We start from the raw sequence: 17,659 nt of genomic DNA on the forward strand, positions 1-17,659 counted from the left end.
TATTCTATTGTGCACTAGCAGACCTCTGTGAAGTTCCCCATTAGTTTATTGACATTGTTTTTATTTAATCCAGTGAAAATGTACTGTTACAGGGTGAACCTCTGTCCAACAGTGTTGCTTTCTGTTTAACATGTTAGAAAGTTCGAAGGGTTAATAATTTAACTGATCTGAATAACTATAACTAGTCAGGGTATAAATGTATTTCTGGGATAAACAGGAAACCACCAGGATGCTGAAGTAAATGATAGAATAGCATTGACCATGAGTGATTAAATCATCTCTTCATTGGTGGGAGTATTAAACATGGACAGAGTGTAATAAACATAATATCGAGTGAATGTTGAAGGAGATAAGTTCTTCACAAAACTAGTCCTCAAAGTATCCCAAAGTTTTGGTTGCTGGAAATATGTTTGGCGTAAGTAACTTTACATAAGCGGGACTGTTTTAAAAGGATTCATAAACAGATACAATGTGAGATCTTACTGTGGTGTGCATCATTGGCAGTAGGCCAGAAATATAAAAGAGCATAATTTTAAAAAGTATTGTTTGGAAAATTGAAACGTTTTGAAATTGAAAGCTATTCTGTGAAATTATACGTTGATCTGTTTGAAGTGTAACTGTACACTCTTGCAATCATTTATAATACTCGATATCAGCAATTGCTCTGGTTCCTAATGAATGCATTGCAATATGACTTGTATTCTCTCATTTCCGCTGAATTAAAATAATCAAGTGGAATACGCTTCATGTATGTGGTCATATGTAATGGAGCAAATACTGTTTGGCTGAGTATTTCATTGGAAACGCTGCCCATCTGATTTTTCTCCTACTGCCAACCCTGACTGCAAAGTTTAGAGTGGGTATTTAAACCATTAACATTCAAGTAATTGATTGGGAATTGCCAATGTGCATTTTAGCTGAAGTGTTTCTCTGTTAGGCTGCTTTGTACATCTTATACATCCTGGACAATAAAATGTGAGGCTGGATGAACACAGCAGGCCCAGCAGCATCTCAGGCATCCTGGTATTGGTTTCTGTAGCCTGCATTTTGTCATCAGACACTAGCGTGCAGTTTGGGCCAGTACTTGCCTTAGTGCAGCTCTATAAGGTGGGAGAATAACTTGGGTATTCCCATCGTACTTGGTGACATGGATGAGTTGAATTCTTAAGAGTTGGTGGTCTTCAAAGTGAAAAGAATGGTAGAAACTATGTGTAGTGGTGTCAATTTTGCATCGGTGTCTGACTATACAGCCCAGTTAGTCAGACCAGAAAAGCGTGAGGAGATTTGGTTTCTTTGGATCAAGTTTTCCCACGATGTACTTGCCCAAGTTCACAGGAGATGTCAGTTGGTGTTATTTTGTACTGTGTCTGCAACAGTGAGAGTGACATTCAATAATGTAGTGCTTCTCTACTCTCTGGCATTTCCTCGCTGATTCCTCTTCGGCAGTCTCCCTCAAGTGGGCACTTCTGCTAACTGCATAAGGAAAGGTCACCACTGCAGACCTCTCTGCTGTGTCCTCAGTGCTGCACCTTCCAGCCAGGTGCCCCATGAGAGGGGCCAGTAGACAGTTTATGATGTAGGTAAAGCCGGCTGTCATTACTGTTTCCAAATGACCACCCAGACTATTGGATCTGACAGCTGAGCAAGGTCTGAGCAAGAGGACTGCACGTCATGCTTGTTCCTTTTAATGTTTTAGGGGTGCTATTGCAGAATGTTGTAAAAAAAAATTAAAAGTTATGAGAAATCTGCCCAAGAATCATGTGGAGTTGTTAGAGGTGCATGTTCTCTAGTGGCTTCTGTCAGTGCTGGTGACACACTCAAAGAATGTAATAGCTCATTAGGGAATCAATCTATTACCTGGGCGTATCAAAGCAATATTGCATGACGAGTAATTCGAAGACCATTCGGCCCATACCAGCTGACTGAAGAACATTCCACCCAGCCTATCCCCGCAACCACACATTTAGCCTGGCCAATCCACCGAGCCTGTGGGGCGAAACCGGAGCACCCGGTGAAAACACATGTAGACACAAGAGAACATGCAAACTGCATATAGACAATCACTCAAGGCTGGAATCTTACGTTATGAGGAATCAATGCTAACCACTGTTCCGTAGTGCTGCATATAAAACAAATTTCCAGAGACTAGTTCAAATCCTAGCATAGCAGCTGGGGAGTTTATATTTAATTAATATATTTAATTAATTATAAATTAAATGCAAAGTTCATTATCCTTGAATGGGAAATTAGCAGGTTTTCTTAAAAAATACCATCTAGCTCTCAAATTCCCTTCTGAGATGCCCTTACCAAAAACAAAATTTTGTGATTGCTTGAAAATCAGAACTAAAAAACAGAAAATGCCATACATTTTCAGCTGGTTGAGCAGCATCTGTGAAGAGAGGAACAAATTAAACACTTCAGGTCAAGAGCAGTCCAGAATCCATGAGCTGAAAAGCTAACTGTTTCCCTCCACAGACGTTTGCCAGTCTCAGAAAGGGGTAATGAAAAGGGCCCAGTGTGGGGTTGTAGTGTACAGCAGAGCCCAGTGAATAGGGCCTGGGTTCTAAGGGGTCTGTTATGTTATGGCAGGTGTCCTGAGCCAGAAGTAGCTGCTGATAGTGAGATCTTTCATCTACCATTGAAATTCTTGGGTTAGACTGCATTCACTGGGGTGTTCGGGTGGACGTTCGAGGTTTTAACCTAATGACACTAAAGGAACGACGATGTTTCTAAGTCAGGATGGTGAATGACTTGTAGGGGATTTGCGTACAGTTCAGGTCACCCTGCTAATTGAGAGGACAAAGAATCGATTTACCAGGGTGTTAATGGAATGGGAGGGTTTGAGTTATAAAGAGAGGCTGGATTGGCTGGGATTTTATTCATTGGAGTGTGGGAGGTCAATGGGTGGGTGACCTTTTGGAGGTTATAAAATTATGAGGGGCATAAATAAGGTGAATAGCAAAGGCCTTTTTCCTAAGGTGGTGGAGACTAAAGCTGGGAGGTGTATTTTTAAGGTGAGAGGAGAAAAATTCAAAAGGGACCTGAGGGACACCTTTCCTACACAGGAGGTGGTGTGTGTGTGAAATAAATTGCTGGAGGAAGTGTTGGAGGCAGGTTAAAAAGCATTTGGATGGCCTGATGGCAATGAAAGGTTTAGAGAGCTATGGGCCAAACACATGACAGTGTTTACTTTGGGAAACCTGGTTTGTGTGGCCAAGAAGGACCTGACTCTGCTGAATGACTCAATGGTGCTGTTTGCACACATCTGGTACCTTCGCTGATAGAGGTCACTGGACTTGGAAAATGCTGTTGAGGCTGGTTTGATTATATTTTCTACACTGGTCAATCATTTGTTGCACTTCTCATGGTGAATGGGATGACATAGGCCTGACGGGGTGGAATTAACAGGAGAAAAGTACTTGTAACACTGAAAGGAAATGGCTCAAGTGTGGAGCAAATGACAACCCCATTGTGGCTTCAACCCCTGGACTGACTGTGTTAGTCCCTGGGGTCTCTACCTTCTCCTTGGCCTGTGCCTACTCAATGTGAAATTCCTTTAGTTATACCTGACCAATTATCCATCTCGAGTTGCCCTACAGCTCTTTGCAGGTGATGGTCAGTTAACATATCTGATTACCTTGACAATATCTTCCATTGCCATGGATCTCCTGAAGATAAATGCAGTGAGCTGCTCAGTTTTCAGAGTTGTAGGAAACTCCGCTTCTGTGAGCAGTCCTCACATCCAATACGGAAGACAAACAGTTAGCATTGAACATGAGGTGAAAAGGGAAAATGTTGAGGGTTTGGGGCTAGAAAGTGTTTTACCTAAGTGTTTTGAAATGTATATTCAAGAAACATTCAAGAAGGAGTTAGTTGGAGATAGGTATAGTTCGTAGGACTAAAGGGTCAAAAAGTGTGTGGAGAAGAGAGGAACAGAGCACTGAGTTGAATGATCAGGCATGATCGTGTTGAATAGCAGAGCAGGCTTAAAGGGCTGAATGGCCTACTCCTGCTCTTATTTCCCATGTTTCTATGTATTTCTTGCAATTAGGGGTGGGCAATAAATACTTGTCAAGCCAGCATCAGTCACATCACATGAACAAAGAACAAAACAAAGAATAAATAAGAGAATAAAAGTTGTACGAATTTGGTTAAAGTAGATTTGGTAGTAAAACCGGATTTTTGTTGACAATCTATTACGCAGCATCCCGTGACAGCCTCTACAGGAACAAGCTGAATGAAAAATGTGCAACAGTAGTCTTTTCAGTTTCCATTTCTGGCTGCACTCCCCATGGGTCAGTGAAAATATTTTTTGTTTAAATGTTCACATGCGACATTCCTGAGGTTAGGATGATCGTGAAGCACAGCTCCAGGCACCCAAACATATTGTCAGATCTCATGCAGTGCCTGGGCTGCCGTGAAGCCGTCTGTCTCTGTCTTGGAATGTATTCGCTCCAGATCAGAAGCTCACTCTGGCTCTCGAGTAAAAGCCAGTAAAAGCTGATTCACTCTGATGCATGGAAACCTTTGTTTGCTAACTGTAGATGACCACCGGGGACAGAGCCTTCCTGACTGAAGGAACCAATGCAGATGTAGAAGGAAATCTGAGTATGGGATCTGGGACTGGGAGGGCGAAGGGGAGAGAGAGAGAGATACAAGTATCACTTTTACAGCAGGTCTTGTTATTTACATGAATCTGAAGGATGAAGGGTTGCAGATTGGGTATTTGTGGCTGGGAGTATAAGTAGCAGTGCCTCACTTGGAAACAGTTCATGGTGATAGAGAGGAAACAACATTCATGACTGCAGCCAAATTTCCGGGCTGTGAGAAAATGATGCCTGTTTTATTTGGAGGCTCTGAGCATGTTCACTGTGTTTTCCCTCAGGAATCCTTCTACACTTTGAAGAAATGGGTAAAGGAATTGAAGGAGCATGGGCCTGAAAACATTGTAGTGGCAATTGCTGGAAACAAATGTGACCTTTCTGATATGAGGTTGGTATTTGTATAAAATTACGTCTTTTATCTGTATTTAAGGGATGTGCCACACAAAAACAGTGTGACACTGCAAAGTTCTGAAGAAAAGCCACTGGAATTGAAACATTAACTCTGCTTTCTCTCCACAAATGTTGCCAGACCTGCCGAGTCTGCTTTTGTTACACAGTAAAGTATCATCCTCTTGTTTGCAAATTAGTGTCAGGTAATCAATGTGATTAATAGAACATAGAACATAGAACATAGAACAGTACAGCACAGAAAAGGCCCTTCAGCCCACAATGTTGTGCCGACCATTGATCCTCATGTATGCACCCTCAAATTTCTGTGACCATATACATGTCCAGCAGTCTCTTAAATGACCCCAATGACCTTGCTTCCACAACTGCTGCTGGCAACGCATTCCATGCTCTCACAACTCTCTGCGTAAAGAACCTGCCTCTGACATCCCCTCTATACTTTCCACCAACCAGCTTAAAACTATGACCCCTCATGTTAGCCATTTCTGCCCTGGGAAATAGTCTCTGGCTATCAACTCTATCTCTGCCTCTCATTATCTTGTATACCTCAATTAGGTCCCCTCTCCTCCTCCTTTTCTCCAATGAAAAGAGACCGAGCTCAGTCAACTTCTCTTCATAAGATAAGCCCTCCAGTCCAGGCAGCATCCTGGTAAACCTCCTCTGAACCCTCTCCAAAGCATCCACATCTTTCCTATAATAGGGTGCCCAGAACTGGACGCAGTATTCCAAGTGCGGTCTAACCAAAGTTTTATAGAGCTGCAACAAGATCTCACGACTCTTAAACTCAATCCCCCTGTTAATGAAAGCCAAAACACCATATGCTTTCTTAACAACCCTGTCCACTTGGGTGGCCATTTTAAGGGATCTATGTATCTGCACACCAAGATCCCTCTGTTCCTCCACGCTGCCAAGAATCCTATCCTTAATCCTGTACTCAGCTTTCAAATTCGACCTTCCAAAATGCATCACCTCGCATTTATCCAGGTTGAACTCCATCTGCCACCTCTCAGCCCATCTCTGCATCCTGTCAATGTCCCGCTGCAGCCTACAACAGCCCTCTACACTGTCAACGACACCTCCGACCTTTGTGTCGTCTGCAAACTTGCTGACCCATCCTTCAATTCCCTCGTCCAAGTCATTAATAAAAATTACAAACAGTAGAGGCCCAAGGACAGAGCCCTGTGGAACTCCACTCACCACTGACTTCCAGGCAGAATATTTTCCTTCTACTACCACTAGCTGTCTTCTGTTGGCCAGCCAATTCTGTATCCAAGCAGCTAAGTTCCCCTGTATCCCATTCCTCCTGACCTTCTGAATGAGCCTACCATGGGGAACCTTATCAAATGCCTTAATGACACGAAGGACTGAGTTTGACTCATGGAAGCTGTCATGATTGTAACAAGATCAGAAAGGTGGACCTCATAGAATAGAAGTGGCCCTGATTGGGGCTGTTAATTGGTCCAGTCAGGGAGCCCTGGCTGACAGAAGTGTCAGACATCCTGTTCACTCTGACAGCTGGCTCTTAGGGAGCTGTATCAGTGCCAAGGTCTCTCCACGTGGAAATAAAGTGGAATGGGATTCTGGCCTCTGTGGAATTATTTCAGAAACATTGTTCACTGGTCCAGTGAACTGACATGATGTCAACACAAATAATAAACATACAAACAAGATGTACACCATTCAACCCCTCAAACATGGTCCACCCATGGGGAGGCGGATAGAAGATGGATAGAGGGAAAGATAGATGGAGAGGAGACAGACAGGTCAAAGAGGCAGGGATGGAGCCAGTGAAGGTGTGTGGTACCAATACTATGCACAGCATTTCAGATGTAGTCTCACCAGTGCCATCTTGTAACTGAAACATAACCTCTATACCTTTTCATTTAATTCCTGTCATGAAAACATTCTAGTAGCTTTCCTAATTACCTACTATATCTGCAGACTGGTCTTGTGTGATTCACGCAAAAAGACATATCATGAGCCAGTGTAGGTGTGGAGTTAGGGAGGGAATAGGTCAGTCCAGGGAGGGCAGACAGGCCAAGGGGGTGGGATGAGGTGAGTAGGTAGGAGATGGGGGTGGCGTTTGAGGTGGGAGGAGGGGATAGGTGGGAAGGACAAGTTAGGGACCTGGGACAAGCTGGGCTGGTTTTGGGATGCTATATGGGGAGGGGAGATTTTGAACCTTGTGAAGTCCACACTAATACCATTGGGCTGCAGGGTTCCCAAGCAGAATATGAGATGCTGTTCCTGCAACCTTCAGGTGACATCTTTGTGGCACTGCAGGAGGCCCAGAATGGGCATGTCGTCTAAGGAATGGGAGGGGGAGTTGAAATGGTTCACGACTGGGAAGTGTAGTTGTTTATTGCGAACCGAGCGGAGGTGTTCTGCAAAGCGGTCCCCAAGCCTCCGCTTGGTTTCCCCAGTGTAGAGGCAGCTACATTGGGAACAGCGGATACTGTATACCACATTAGCAGATGTGCAGGTGAACGTCTGCATGATGTGGAAAGTCTTCTTGAGGCCTGTGATGGGGCTGAGGGGGGAGGTATAGGGGCAGGTGTAGCATTTCCTGCGGTTGCATGGAAAAGTGCCGGGTGCGGTAGGGCTGGAGTGGAGTGTGGAGCAGACCCTAGTCCTACCTGTTTTTATATTTCTAGCAAGCTTTCTCTCGCACTAACTTTCTCCTAATTTATTTTCCAGTCATTCTCTGCTGTTTTTATATTCTGTTCAGTCTTCAGACCTGACATCTGTCTTTGCACAGTTATAAGCTTTTCTTTAACTTTCTTGCAATCTTTAACCTTTCTAATTAGCTAAAGTCCATCCCTTGGAATGACACTTTGAAATGTAACAATTCTGTGTATTCTGAAATATTCCCTGAAAGATATCATCAATTGTTTACAAGTTTAACATAATGAAAATGTACATGAATCAATAATAACCGATCAGAAAATATTTTAATTTCATTATGCATTCCACTAATTGGACAAACTGCTTGTATGTATGCAAACAACTGAAGATTTTTACAGTCTCAACCTGATCAATACAAATTTGACTAATCAATTGTTGTTTACTGTTCTAGGGAGGTCACAGTGAAGGATGCCCAGGAATATGTTAAATTCATCAATGCGATCTTCGTTGAAACAAGTGCAAAGAATGCCATTAATGTTGGAGAGCTCTTTGAAAGAATCAGTGAGTAACTCTTATTCCTCAAAAAAATGATATCACCAGATGATGAAGTTGTCGTATTGAATGTTGCCAAGGGAGTTCCTTTGAAATATTCAGTTTTTCTGGGCTGTGTGCCTATGTTTTATTCATTCATGGGATGAGGGCAATATTAGCGGGGCCAGCATTTATTGCCCATCCCTAATTTTTCCAGAGAGTAATTCAGAGTCAGCCACATTGCTGTGGGTCTGGAGTCCCATGTAGGACAGATCAGGTAAGGGTGGCAAATTTCCTTCCAGATGGGTTTCTCCCTGTCAATTGGCAATGGGCTCATGGTCATCGTTAGGTTCTTAATTGAGATTTTGTCTTATTGAATTCAAATTCCACCATCTACCATGGCAGGATTTGAACCTGGGTCCCCAGAACATTATCAGGACTGTGGATGAATAGCCTGGTGGTAATACCACTAGGCCATCAGCTCAATCAATGCATCATCAATTCAGGATTTGAATGATCTGGAGCTATTTACATTGAAAGAAATCAGCCATAAAGTAATATTCAGGTGCAGAATAAGTTTTCAGTAACTCCACGGTGCTTCCTTTTCAGCTTTGTCCTGTTTTAGTGAAACATAATCACAATTGGTCTGAAAGCAGTGCTATGGTGTTAGAAAGCAGCATTTGCCTGTCATCTTTCTTCCTTCACTCAAAGCCAGGATGGACTCAAGGTTTCACAGAGAAAAGGGACACATTGCCAAATACCTGTGAGAAAGCTTGGAACGTCTAAGTAGTATGAGCAATGGGAACTGCAAAACAGGCATTTTTCTGCTGAAATTTTCTCTGCCTTCTCTTGCTGACTGAAATGACTGGATGTTGCTGTAAGGGTTTAAGATTTGGGAACATGTCCTTCACTTTTGACCCACAAGTTCAGCAGCAGAATTATAAAAGAAGCCAATTGCGAACAAAGGAGAGGTGTTCCTGTTGGGTGCTTTCTTACCTTGCTGATCACATTCAATTCATTGTCGTCAGCTGGTTTGAGTTTGAGTTTGAACAATTGTTGTTACCTGTGCCAAGATACAACGAGAAGTGTTGTTTCGCATGCTATAGAGGCAGATTGTACCATACAAAGTATATCAAGGTAGCAGAATACAGTTACTACCGCAAAGAAGATGGGGGGGGAGGGGGGGGGGGTGGGGGGAGGGGAGAGAGAGAGAAAGAGAGCGAGAGAGAGAGAGAGAGAGAGAGAGAGAGAGAGAGAGAGAAGAATTAACATTTGAGAGGTCCATTCAAAAGCCTGATAACAGTTCTTGAATATATTTGTATATGTATTCCAACTTTTATATCTTCTGCGAAAAGGAAGTTGAGGGGGTGGGGGGAAGACAGTGCACCAGGGGTGGGAGGGCGTCTTTGATTATATTAGTGCTTTCCCGAGGCAGTGGGAAGTGTGGATGGAGTCAATGAATGGAAGGCTGGTTTGCATGATGGACTGTGCTGAGTTCACGACTCTTCTGTAGTTTCTTGTGGTCTTGGGAAGAACAGTTGCCATACCAAGCTGTGATGTATCCAGATAGGATGCTTCCTCTGGAGCTTCCATAGAAATTGGTAAGAGTTCTTGTGGACCTGCTGAATTTCCTTTTGCTTCCTTTGGAAGTAGAGATGTTATTGTGCTATCTCGACCGAAGTGTCAAAGTGGGTGGACCAGGACAGATTTGTTGGTGATCATCACTCCCAAGAACTTGATGCTCTGGACCATCTTGGAGCTGTAGGCAATATTAGGAGCCTGACGTGGCTCACCTTGTTATCGAGATGTTCCAGGGGTGGCACAGTGGCTCAGTGGTTAGCACTGCTGCCTCACTGTGCCAGGAATCTGATGCCACCCTTGGGTGACTGTCTGTGTGGAGTTTGCATGGGTTCAGAGTAAGTTTTCAGGAACTCCCTGGTGCTTCCTTTTCACTTTTGACCTGTTTTAGTGAAACATAATCACAATTGGTCTGAAAGCAGTGCTGTGATGTTAGGAAGCAGCATTTGCCTGGCAGCTTCCGAACACCACAGCACTGCTATTAGACCAATCGTGATTATGTTTCACTAAAACAGGACAAAGCTGAAAAGGAAGCACCGAGGAGCTACTGAAAACTTACTCCGCCCCTGAATACTAGTTTTTCCCCGTGTCTGCATGGGTTTCCTATGGGTGCTCTGGTTTCCTCCCGCAGTCCAAAGATGTGCAGCGTCTGTGGATTGGCCATGCTAAATTGCCCATAGTGCCTAGGGGTGTTTAGATTAGGTGGGTTAGACATAGGGAAATCAGGGAAGGGAGGGGAATGGGTCTGGGTGGGATGCTGTTCAGAGGGGCAGTGTGGCTTGTTTCCATGCTGTAGGGACTCTATGATCTATGAGTGTGCTGTGGACCTGTTGCACTGGCAAGTGAATTGCCAAGGATCAAGGCAATTTGGTTGGCTGGAGTTGATATGAGCCATGACTAACCTCTTAAAGCACTTCACAATTATAGAGGTCACACCAAGCAGGCAATTGAATTGAGGCACGCCACATGATTTTTCTTTGACACCAAGATGATAGCAGCCTTCTTGAAGCAGGTGAGGACTTCAGCTCGTAGTAAGGAGAGGGTAAAGATGCCTGCAAATACTTCCACCAGCTGGAATGCACAGGATCTGAGTGTACGGCTGGGGACCCCATCCAGGCCGATTGTCTTCTGTGGGTTAGAATCATAGAATCCCTACAGTGTGCTATTCAGCCGCTAGAATACCACTGACTCCAAAGAGTATCCCACCCAGACCTATCCCTGTATAACTGCATTTCCCATGGCTAATCCACCAATCCTGCACATCTTTGGGTTCACTGTCAACCAGGCAGAAATTGGGAGGGATTTGAGAGAAAGTTCCAGAGAATTAGAGGGTACACCTTGGATTTGCAACAGTGGCAGTGTAAACTGTTAAATTAATCACTGTTTTCAGTGGACTTTCCACAACAAATTGCAACTGCAAAGTGCTATGGAATGTGGTACCATTCCTTTTAGAATTCAGTGCTTTCTTCCTGCAGAAGCCCTGTGGGGCTGATAGTGATTCACTCTCACTGAGAACAAGAATCCAGGTGGTGTGGGAGATGGAAGGATCACGTGTTCTGTCAGAGAGTGCTCTGAATGTTGGGTTATTGGCAGATGGCTGCACTGACCTGCCCACTGAGCTGCTAACACTGGGTATGTTCGCAGAGCTTGGATAATGAGAATTGATCAATTCATTTTGCAACATTGAAATCTCTCGGCCTAATGAGCATCCGAACACATGCAACGCGCACAAAAAAAAGTGCGGTTAGAAATATGTATTTCAGACAATATATTAACAGCAGACCTCCAGATAAGTTTCCTCAGGCTCCCAGATTTTGGGAGGTGGAAAATTCGATGAACCGATTCCATATCCCTGACACACGCTTTAGAGCAGTGATCATGCTTTTTGTTATGTTCCCCGCTGGTGTTAGTACTATACAATCGATTCCCTGAAGGAGCAAAATGCAAATCTCAGAGATCTTCACAGGAAGTAGTTCAAGGCCAATGGAAGTACTTCTAGGTTAGTTGGTGTTGGCTAACCATCAGTGGGAGAGGAAGGGGTATTTCCTTAGGGAACTGTAGCCACCTTGCAACAAGCAGCGAAGACAGTACATGGTAACCCTGCATTCAAGATTACTTATCAGTTTACTGCACCTTTGATTCTGCAAATATATATACTGTAATTTCAAAACATCATATTTCACACTCTGAAAGGTCGAATCTACAGTTTAGAAAAGTTTTTGACCCATTTTTGTCCTCAAACTTTCACTGTAGGTGAGGTCTGAGGTCATAGATCCCTGCAGTGTTGAAACAGGCCTTTCGACCCAACAAGTCCATGCCGACCCTCAGACCCACCAGACTCATCCCCTGAATCTACACATCCCTGAACACTATGGGCAATTTAGCATGACCAAACCACCTAGCCTGCACATCTTTGAACTGTGGAAGGAAACTTAACCACCCGCCCCCCGGAGGAAACCCACGCAGAGTTGGGCAGAATGTGCAAACTTCACACAGACAGTCGCCTGAGGCTAGAATTGAACCCTGGCCCCTGGTGCAGTGAAGCAGTGCCAACGAATGAGCCACCATGTTGTCCCCTGCTGCAATAGGTACTAGCAACCTGGGATTTGAACCTGTGACCTTCAGGTAATAGGCCACACACATGCCTTTGCCCACTAGAATCTATAGTCTATTTATGTGAATGATAAATTCCTGAATCACATTTATAATGGCACCAACAATGTAGCTCTTCAGTCAAGTGGGAGAGAAAAGAGAATTATAGAATCCCTAACGTATGCAATCAGGCCATTCAGCCCATTGAGTCCACACCAACCCTCCAAAGAGCATCCCACCCAGACCCACCCCACAAATTAAGAGGTACTGATCAAGTTATTAAGATGAAAGAGCTTTATCATAGCAGCAGACTCTGCAAATAAGGGAGACAGATGTAAGGCAATTGGCAGAATTATTTTTAATACGTTGGTGCACAGGATGTTGGTATCCGGTATTAATTTGCACATCCCTTATTACCCAGAGGGCAGTTGTGAGTTAACCACATTGCTGTGGGTCTGGAGTCACATGTAGGCCAGACCAGGTAAGGATGGCAGGTTTCCTTCCCTAACAGACGTGAGTGATCCACTTGGGTTTATCTAAATCAGAGGGGAGAAGATTTATGGATGCAGCGAAAAGAGAGACTGTTGATTCTGCTGGTGAGCAAGGCATTAACTTACTGAAGTGTAAAACCAAAAGGACGCTGGATGCTGTAAATCAGAGACAAAAGCAAAAATTGCGGGATAAGCTCACCAGGTCTGGCAACATCTGTGGAAAGAAAATCAAAGTTAACATTTTAAGTCTGGTAAAATGTTAATCCTGATTTCTGTCCACACATGTTGCCAGACCTGCTGAGCTTTTCCAGCAATTTCTTTTTTTGTCTCTGAAGTGTAAAAGCTGTGACCAGCAGCAGGTTTCAAAGTGCTTCGGTCTCCAAAAACAGCCTCAGTTTAATATTTTGAGTTGGGTATCACAGAGATCTAAGTTATTTTCTGAAGGAACAGTACACTGTGTTCCTGCCAGAGCTGAAGCTATGGCTTAGATATTTTTAATGAGTGTAATAGGCAGTGAGGGGAGTGTGGTTTTAGCTTGGGTTTTTGTCTTTTAAGAAAATTGACAACAAGCAATGAGATCCTTGAGAGATGTGGAATAGATAGAATTCAAATGCTCTATGAAGTCCTGAAATCTCCACTCCAGGAATAAGTGTCTATCCACTATGTCCCTACAGTGTGGTGACTGTCTCTGAGACGGCTTTTGTTCTCTTCATATTTTTGTTCCCTTTGTTTATGCTCTTTCCCCTGGCATTTCTGTAGATAACAGTGAAGGAGAATTTGCAGTGTTGATAAGGCAAAAGAAAAATGCATCAGATGGTGGGAATCTGAAAGCAAAACAAAAGATGTTGGTCAGGCAGTCTCTGTGGAAAGGGATAAAAAGAATGATGCAGCATATTAGTGCCTTAGGAAAGAGGAGTGACAAACGACGTTGCTCACATGTCAAGCATTGTATGCTTAGTTGTACCAAAATGTAACTTTTTTATAATAGTGCCTTCTCGGGTCTTTATGGCCAGCCCTTCAGATAATTTCTTGATCCAAATGTGGGTCTGCAGCTGAAAAAGTCTCCCACCCCAGTGCAGGTGTGTTTCTGTGAAGGCTTCTTAATGTGCTCCCTGGGGAGACAGAAACCAGAGTGCTTCCATATTAATGAGTGATAATGGGAACTGGAGATGCTGGAGAATCCAAGATAATAAAATGTGAGGCTGGATGAACACAGCAGGCCCAGCAGCATCTCAGGAGCACAAAAGCTGACGTTTCGGGCCTAGACCCTTCATCAGAGAGGGGGATGGGGTGAGGGTTCTGGAATAAATAGGGAGAGAGGGGGAGGCGGACCGAAGATGGAGAGAAAAGAAGATAGAAAAGAGTATAGGTGGGGAGGTAGGGAGGGCATAGGTCAGTCCAGGGAAGACGGACAGGTCAAGGAGGTGGGATGAGGTTAGTAGGTAGGAAATGGAGGTGCGGCTTGGGGTGGGAGGAAGGGATGGGTGAGAGGAAGAACAGGTTAGGGAGGCAGGGACAGGTTGGACTGGTTTTGGGATGCAGTGGGTGGAGGGGAAGAGCTGGGCTGGTTTTGTGATGCAGTGGGGGGAGGGGACGAACTGGGCTGGTTTTGGGATGCGGTGGGGGAAGGGGAGATTTTGAAGCTGGTGAAGTCCACATTTATACCACTGGGCTGCAGGGTTCCCAAGCGGAATAGGAGTTGCTGTTCCTGCAACCTTCGGGTGGCATCATTGTGGCACTGCAGGAGGCCCATGATGGACATGTCATCTAAAGAATGGGAGGGGGAGTGGAAATGGTTTGTGACTGGGAGGTGCAGTTGTTTTTTGCAAACTGAGCGGAGGTATTCTGCAAAGCGGTCCCCAAGCCACCGCTTGGTTTCCCCAATGTAGAGGAAGCCACATCAGGTACAATGGATGCAGTATACATCCCAGTTCTCCCACTTCCTACAGACTAAGGAGGTGGCCATGGGCACCCGCGTGGGCCCCAGCTATGCCTGCCTCTTTTTGTAGGTTACGTGGAACAGTCCCTCTTCCGCACCTACACAGGCCCCAAACCGCAGCTCTTCCTCCGTTACAATGATGACTGTATCGGCGCCGCCTCTTGCTCCCCAGAGGAGTTCGAACAGTTCATCCACTTCACCAACACCTTCCACCCCAACCTTCAGTTCACCTGGGCCATCTCCAGCACATCCCTCACCTTCCTGGATCTCTCAGTCTCCATCTCAGGCAACCAGCTTGTAACTGATGTCCATTTCAAGCCCACCAACTCCCACAGCTACCTAGAATACACCTCCTCCCACCCACCCTCCAGCAAAAATTCCAACCCCTATTCCCAATTCCTCCGCCTCCGCCGCATCTGATCCCACGATGAAGCATTCCACTCCCGCACATCCCAGATGTCCAAGTTCTTCAAGGACCGCAACTTTCCCCCCACAGTGGTCGAGAACGCCCTTGACCGCGTCTCCCGCATTTTCCGCAACACATCCCTCACACCCCGCCCCCGCCACAACCGCCCAAAGAGGATCCCCCTGGTCTCACACACCACCCCACCAACCTCCGGATACAATGCATCATCCTCCGACACTTCCACCATCTACAATCCGACTCCACCACCCAAGACATTTTTCCATCCCCACCCTTGTCTGCTTTTCGGAGAGACCACTCTCTCCGCGACTCCCTTGTTCGCTCCACACTGCCCTCCAACCCCACCACAGCCGGCACCTTCCCCTGCAACCACAGGAAATGCTACACTTGCCCCCACACCTCCTCCCTCACCCCTATCCCAGGCCCCAAGATGACTTTCCATATTAAGCAGAGGCTCACCTGCACATCTGCCAATGTGGTATGCTGCATCCATTGTACCCGGTGTGGCTTCCTCTACATTGGGGAAACCAAGCAAAGGCTTGGGGACCGCTTTGCAGAACACCTCCGCTCGGTTTGTAATAAACAACTGCACCTCCCAGTTGCAAACCATTTCCACTCCCCCTCCCATTCTTTAGATGACATGTCCATCATGGGCCTCCTGCAGTGCCACAATGCTGCCACCCGAAGGTTGCAGGAACAGCAACTCATTTTCTACTTGGGAACCCTGCAGCCCAATGGTATCAATGTGGACTTCACCAGCTTCAAAATCTCCCCTTCCCCCACCGCATCCCAAAACCAGCCCAGTTCGTCCCCTCCCCCCACTGCACCACACAACCAGCCCAGCTCTTCCCCTCCACCCACTGCATCCCAAAACCAGTCCAACCTGTCCCTGCCTCCCTAACCTGTTCTTCCTCTCACCCATCCCTTCCTCCCACCTCAAGCCGCACCTCCATTTCCTACCTACTAACCTCATCCCACCTCCTTGACCTGTCCGTCTACCCTGGACTTACCTGCCCCCTCCCTACCTCCCCACGTATACTGTCCCCTCCACCTATCTTCTTTTCTCCATCTTCGGTCCGCCTCCCCCTCTCTCCCTATTTATTCCAGAACCCTCACCCCATCCCCCTCTCTGATGAAGGGTCTAGGCCCGAAACATCAGCTTTTGTGCTCCTGAGATGCTGCTGGGCCTGCTGTGTTCACCCAGCCTCACATTTTATTATTTTATTGCTTCCATATTAAAGTCATTTCGAATGGAATGAAACAATCAAACTGGAATGTACTTGCTATTAGCATTCCAGCTGGTAATTCCTGTATCTCAAGACTGTATCACACACAGCAAATTTCTGTTTCAAGTTTCTCTCAGTTAATGTTCTGCCTCAATGTCATTGGTCAACTCCCACACTCTGCTCCCAATGGCTTCCCTTCTGTTGCTGCCCCTGCTGTCCTAAGTCCCTAGAATCATAGAATCATATAGTACAGAGCAGGCCCTTTGCCCCATCAAGTCTCTACCACGAAAGCTACTCTAAATCTACACTATGTAGAGCTGGATGTAGAGCTACCTCTAAATCTAGACTAGTCCTGTTTTCCAGCACTTGGCCCATAGCCTTGAATGTTATAATACTTAAAGTACTGATCCAAATAAATGTTAAGACCTTAAGACATAGGAGCAGAAATTAGGCCATTTGGCCCACTGAGTCTGCTTTGCCATTCAATCATGGCTGATAAATTTCTCAATCTCATTTTCCTGCTTTCTGCCCGTAACCCTTAATCCCCGTGATAATCAAGAACCTATTTATCTCAGTCTTAAATGTACTCAGTGACCTGGCTTCCACAGCCTTCTGTGGCAGTGAATTCCATCGACACCACTCTCTGGCTGAAGGAGTTTCTCCTTATCTCTGTCCTAAAAGGCCTTCCCTTTACTCTAAGGCTGTGCCCTTGGGCCCTAGACTCCCCTACCAATGGAAACATCTTCCCAGCACCTACTTTGTCCAGGTCATTTCAGCCTGTTGTGAGGTTTCTTGCTTCAACTACCCTCCCAGACCCCCATCTTCCTCCGTGTAGGAAAAAAAAAACATTTTCCTCAAATCCCCTATAAACCTTCTGGTCTTTCACCTTAAAATTATTCTGCTTCGTTAATGACCCTCAACTAAGGGAATTAGCTGCTTCCTGTCCATCCTGCCCATGCCCCCAATAATCTTATACACCTCAATCAGATACCCCCTTTCTAGAAGGGCCCTGACCCAAAATGTCAGCTTTCATGCTTCCCTGATGCTGCCTGGCCTGCTGTGTTCCTCCAGCTCCACGCTGTGCTATCTCTGACTCCAGCATCGGCAGTTCTTCCTATCTCAGAGTTTATTCTTGACGTTTGTTTTCCTTTAATTACATTTGTTATTATATGTCTTTGATATTTTTAAGGTTATTTTGCATATGAATGTAAGCATTTAGGAATGTGCACCATTTCAAAATA

The 17,659-nt window shown here is 45.2% G+C and overlaps 1 protein-coding gene across 1 annotated transcript in view; it reads left to right on the plus strand.

Annotated features, from left to right (window-relative positions):
- The window catches only part of rab31 (RAB31, member RAS oncogene family), an 87,706-nt gene that overhangs the window by 38,991 nt on the left and 31,056 nt on the right, over positions 1 to 17,659 (plus strand). Inside the window, exons 5-6 of the mRNA XM_048529919.2 lie at positions 4,886 to 4,992; positions 8,089 to 8,198. Of these exons, the coding sequence (XP_048385876.1) occupies positions 4,886 to 4,992; positions 8,089 to 8,198 (217 nt within the window). The remainder of the gene's footprint in view (positions 1 to 4,885; positions 4,993 to 8,088; positions 8,199 to 17,659) is intronic.

This window comes from Stegostoma tigrinum, chromosome 5 (genome assembly GCF_030684315.1).
Source record: "Stegostoma tigrinum isolate sSteTig4 chromosome 5, sSteTig4.hap1, whole genome shotgun sequence".
Classification (NCBI taxonomy): domain Eukaryota; kingdom Metazoa; phylum Chordata; class Chondrichthyes; order Orectolobiformes; family Stegostomatidae; genus Stegostoma; species Stegostoma tigrinum.